The following is a 5,279-nucleotide window of genomic DNA, read 5'->3' as shown; positions in this document are numbered from 1 at the left end:
AAAAAAAAAAAGCCAGCATCCTGTATCCTTCTACTAGGCAGGATGGATAGTAGGAAAATGAGACTGGAAGATGTGGACAGATGAAAAGGAATGGAAATTTCGTGAAAAACACAACCCGTGGACAAGCGTTAAATAACAACAATTTTGAAAAATGAATAGCAATCACAGATCTATTCTCTCTCAGTTCAATTACAGGCTGTTTCTGGGGGACTATCAGGAGCGCACAAGAAAATGTCATCTGACAGCTTGTCAACCAAAGCCCTAAAGGTAAGGACCTAGCACACGGGTGTCAAACTTCCCATGTCACGTAACATGTCGTGACGTATCGCGATTTTTTGCATTACCAGAGCTGGGATGGGCACGGCCTCTGCATGATGCAACCGGCCCGTGGGCCGGCAATTTGACACCCCTAACCTAGCAGTTTTGAAAAACACATTTCCCTCTCTAATTTTTTTGCCAAGCTAGAGGGTCTCCTAGGGCAGGGCTTTTCAACCTTTTCACCCATTGTACCACTTTTAGGATATGGCAATATCCGAGTACCACCAGTCGCCTAGAAAGGTGTTATAAACTTCCTCCTGTCTGTGTTGTGAGCATTGTTGTGAGCATTGTTGTGAGCATTTCTGTTGAGGATTGGCAGCGGGGGTGGGGTGGGGGGGTGTTTGGTTTTTATTCCCCCCGTCTGCTGGGTGGTTGCAGCAGGTTTTGGTCACTTCACATGACCCTGGGACACTGTGACTGTCATAAATATGAATCAGTTGCCAAGCATCTGAATGTAAATCACAAGACCCTGGAGATGCTGCAACATTCCAGCTGATCAGCATTTCTTATGGGCTCAGCAGAAGCACCAGGATCACTGCTGCTTTCCAGCTGATTGGTGCTTCTTCAGGGCTCAGCAGAAGCACCAGGATCAGCGCCAAGCTCCAGCTGGAGCCTGGCACTGATCCTGGCACTTCCGCTGAGCCCTGACAGTCCCGAAGAAGCACCGATCAACTGGAAAGCAGCACTGATCCTGGCGCTTCCGCTGAGCCCTGCAGCTCCAGCCATCTCTCGCTCAGGCTTGTGCGGTGCCGCCACCGGTTCAGCTCATTCCCCTCCCCCGCTACCACTTTTCTAGGATGGTCGCGTACCACCTGCCAGGTGCCAATGTACCACAGGTGGTACCCGTACCACTGGTTGAAAAGCCCTGTCCTAGGGATTTCATATCCCTTCTATAAAACTCTGGTATTCTGCTATAAGAGACTGATCATCATGACTTAAATCAATAATTATTAGCTGGCATTAAAAAACAACAACATCCAGAGTTTTCATTGGAAGAAAAGTGAACCTTGTAGACTCTACAGAGTTTCTGCACAATTTGTGTACATCTACGTTCCCCTGATCTTCTTTGGAATTATTCTAGGCCCCCCCTTTCACTTTTCCTCTTCTTTGTGCCCTTACTTCCTTGTTCTATGTTCCCTCCATTTCACCATTTTTTTCTTCCTGCTTGTGTTGTTATTCACTTTCTCCTTTGTCCCTCGCCCTCTTTTCAGAAATGGTGAACATGTGTGTGGAAATTTGTATGGAATTAAATTATTTTCAATAGTTGATATAGGACTTCTTTTTAAAGAATAGCCAGTCTGTAACCCACACAGTTGCTGAAGCACACATGGACGCATATTTGCAAATGTTTCTAGCAGCATTGAGCCAAAAAGGGGAAGGATGTTCTGTGTCTTTCCTAATATAATTTTCCTCTCTGAAAATTATTGCACTGATGTCGCTTTGTTAATGTGAACTATAAATTCTTGCCATATATATGCATACACAAACACATTTTGACGAGCGGGCCCTTTTTAATTTTCTCAGAAATATTTGAAGAACAGCACTTGCTTCTCCATGTATTTTCCCTGCTTGTATCCAAGAAAAGAAACAACAAAAACTGAAACTATTGCCTCCCCATTCTTAAGATTGTCACATTGCTTGTTTAAACACAAACCTGGAGGATAGAAGCAACCCATTATTGTGTGCAGGTAAAGTAAGGACTGGTGGAGGTGTGCCCTGCAGAGAAGTCACACAAATTGTCAAGGGAAGCCAGCCCCTCCTTTATATTAAAGAAATGCATCTCTTCATTGCCAGTCTCTAGCAGTAAGATTTTTAAAACAAAAATCCAGGGCAGCAATTTTGGGAACTGTATTTACCCACTTAGCTGTTCTAGAAGAGGAAACCAAGCACATTAATTTAGAACAGATTTTGTATGAAACAGCCAGGGATAGGTATGCTCACCCCAAGGATTTTTAGGGAGCCAACAATTATTGTCCGGAAGTTGGTGTATTTTGTTAAAAGACCTGTAACTAAGCAGGTTGGAAATTATGATAATATCATAATGATAATATCCAATTATAACTTTGTTTCTAGCAATGCTTGATCTGCAAGAGAATGCTGTGCTATTGTTTACATGTCTTTGTTTTCCCGACACTATTAGAAATTGTCTACTAATTAAACTAAATAGTTTCAAGCAATATGTGGTCTAAGTGTGAAAACTCAGACTAGGTTGGATTGCTTAGACAAGTGGTCACTTCCTTCTAATTATTTAATGCCCCAAAACAGTTTGAATAGGAATGGGTATTCTTGCTGTGTTCCCATAAGCTGGAAAGTCAGGACAATAAAGTGTTGATTCACTAACTTTTGCTTAGAAACACCTTAAAGCAGAAAAATTGCAAATTCTGTTCATAAGAAGTGTTTGGAAATTGATTTGGAATGCAGCCAGTAGCATCTAGCAGGAAAATATCACATGTGTCTTACACCAATATTGAGCAATGCTTAGTCAGTGTAATACGATAATCTTGATGTTCTCAAAAGCTAACGTCTCATATATGTAGCTATTTCCTCCATTGAATTATGGAGTTTGGAAACAGATTTTGTGATCCCATAAATAAAGGATTGTATCAAACCAATTTTAAGATTTGCATTCTGGATCCTGCTTTTTGAGTGCTCTCTGAATCAGTTTTGTCTGATTAATCCCAGAAATGGAGTATCTTCTGCAATGATATCTGGATTGTGGCTTCTTTCCCAAAGAGCTACTTGAGACCCAATGCTAAATATATTCAAGTTGCTCTTCTAGAATTTTTCCTCTGAATCCAAAGAACTCCATTTTTCAAAAATGCTTTATAAAACAAAAAAATGAAATTGATATAGAAAGCAATTTCTGTATACTAATCAATGAACTGGATCAAGGGGTTAATACAGTGAAGTTATGGGGGAATTACGTATAAGAAATACAAATTTTTATATTTGGTTGTAATTTCTGCTGCTGTGAAATAATAGCAACAATAAAAACAGAAAATTAAAAAAGTCTTTAAAGAAGCAAAGTGACGAGCATAAATCCAGACTAAGCTAGTCATACTTTGATCCTACTTATTTAGTTGATGGGTAACTTTTATTGATTCAGTTGACACTGATTTAAGTACACAACCCCCTCTACTGAGAAGTAAATTCCATTGAGTTCATTGGCAGTTAGTCCTGGCTAAATGGTTTAAAGATCTTACTCAAGTCTTCAAATTTCAAATCCTTATAATAAATTCATATTTTTTTAATGAGGAATTTATAATATAATTATTACAATATAAGGGGGAAAACCCTAACTCAAAGAATATTGTAGAAAATATATACAAATACAAATATATATAAAAACAATACCAACATACTACTGCTACAAAATGTTCCCATTTGTTTATTTTTAATTCTTCTAGGCTGTCCTTTCTCTTTCCAGTTGTTGCTGGGGGGTTTTCTGGATTCTCCCTATACTTGTACATCTGATTCTCAACTATTCGATCCTTTTCTTAAACAGATCAAACGGGAGATGGGTGAGAACACACCACATCTTTCAGATGAGGAGCTTATGGGACTGTCAGTGCGGGAACTTAACCACCATCTGAGAGGTCTGTCCAAGGAGGAGGTAGCAAGATTGAAGCAACGTCGGCGCACTCTAAAGAATCGTGGCTATGCGGCCAGCTGCCGAGTGAAGCGGGTGTGTCAAAAGGAGGAGCTGCAGAAGCAAAAGACGGAATTAGAAAGGGAAGTTGATAAGCTAGCGCGGGAGAACGCTGCCATGCGCCTTGAGCTGGACGCCCTGCGTGGCAAGTATGAAGCGCTGCAGGGCTTTGCCCGCACAGTCACTGCTCATGGCACTGCTGCAAAGGTGGCAACTGCCAGCGTTATCACGATTGTCAAATCTGGTTCCAACCAGGCCACCTACTCCTAGTGCTTACAAGCCAAGCCATGAACTAAGTCCTATTGCCATGCCTCTGCACAGCTCTTACCTAAAGCGGCTGTAGCTGCACTGGCTCTTTCCTTCTCCCACTTTTGTTCTACCCACTGGAGGAGACACAGTTGACTTGAAGACCAAATGGCTAAATGTTGAACTTCGTCCTTAGTCCTTGCCTTCATTGGAAGATTGTGGGAAAGTGGTGTCCAACTTGTGTAATTTTAGCTGTCAGTTATTTGTGAATTGGATTACAATGGCCAGTTATTTCTATTTTTCTTTTCCATTTTATATTTGTTAGGTTTTCTTCTCTGCTGCTTCATACCTTATGACTGATTAAATGTAAAACAGATAGATTTGAAGATGAGATCTTTACCTTAGTTGAAAATGCTGCTTCAGAGAAGTTTTGACAGCAATTATAGAGAAAGGCAGATAGTTTCTATCTGATTGGAAAAAAAGATGCCAAGACTGAAGTCTTCTTTTAAGGTCTAAAACCTAGTGATTATAATAATCCAGATGTTATCAGAGGATATCAATTTCCCAGTTTCTTGGTGCACTGTTCAGACATTAGGTATTCATGTATAACTCTGTCTGCTTTTTGTTGTAAACCATAGTTCCCAGTTACCTACTGTTTAATTCAGAGTCTCTTGATCGCTTCAGCATGAAATTATTGTTTTACAAAAATCAGTCTGAGCCTCTGATGAGTAGACATTTAAAAATGATAAAAAAGTATTATTGCTTGGTGACTGTAATGGTGGTGGAAAAACAGATCACAAAAGGGACATGTCAAGAAAAGAATTAGTTGCTGCTAACCCACCCTAGGAAGAAATAAAGGAATTATGCACATTGCAGACACTGGAGAGACAATCTCTCTGCAACTGTGTGTGGATGCAGTTGTGCTTCAAATACTCTTTTGATTGTAAAAGTGCTCTTCTGCTGAGGTTTTATGGACAAAATAGAAACAGCTTTCTAAAGAGGGAGAAAGAGAGGGAGAAAGAGAGGGAGAGAGAGAGAGAGAGAAATGGGAAAAGTAAAGAGGGAG

General features: G+C 40.4%; 1 protein-coding gene across 1 annotated transcript in view; it reads left to right on the top strand.

Annotated features, from left to right (window-relative positions):
* The window catches only part of MAFF (MAF bZIP transcription factor F), a 16,150-nt gene extending 11,635 nt beyond the window's left edge, over window positions 1-4,515 (top strand). Inside the window, exons 2-3 of the mRNA XM_015817258.2 lie at window positions 185-267; window positions 3,824-4,515. Coding sequence (XP_015672744.1) covers window positions 232-267; window positions 3,824-4,237 — 450 coding nt within the window. The 5' untranslated portion in view covers window positions 185-231 and the 3' untranslated portion in view covers window positions 4,238-4,515. The remainder of the gene's footprint in view (window positions 1-184; window positions 268-3,823) is intronic.
* Window positions 4,516-5,279: the final 764 nt, after the last annotated feature.

Source organism: Protobothrops mucrosquamatus, unplaced genomic scaffold (assembly GCF_001527695.2).
Source record: "Protobothrops mucrosquamatus isolate PMUCROS unplaced genomic scaffold, P.Mucros_1.0 scaffold569, whole genome shotgun sequence".
Classification (NCBI taxonomy): Eukaryota; Metazoa; Chordata; class Lepidosauria; order Squamata; family Viperidae; genus Protobothrops; species Protobothrops mucrosquamatus.
This window is presented reverse-complemented; position numbering and strand designations above follow the sequence as displayed.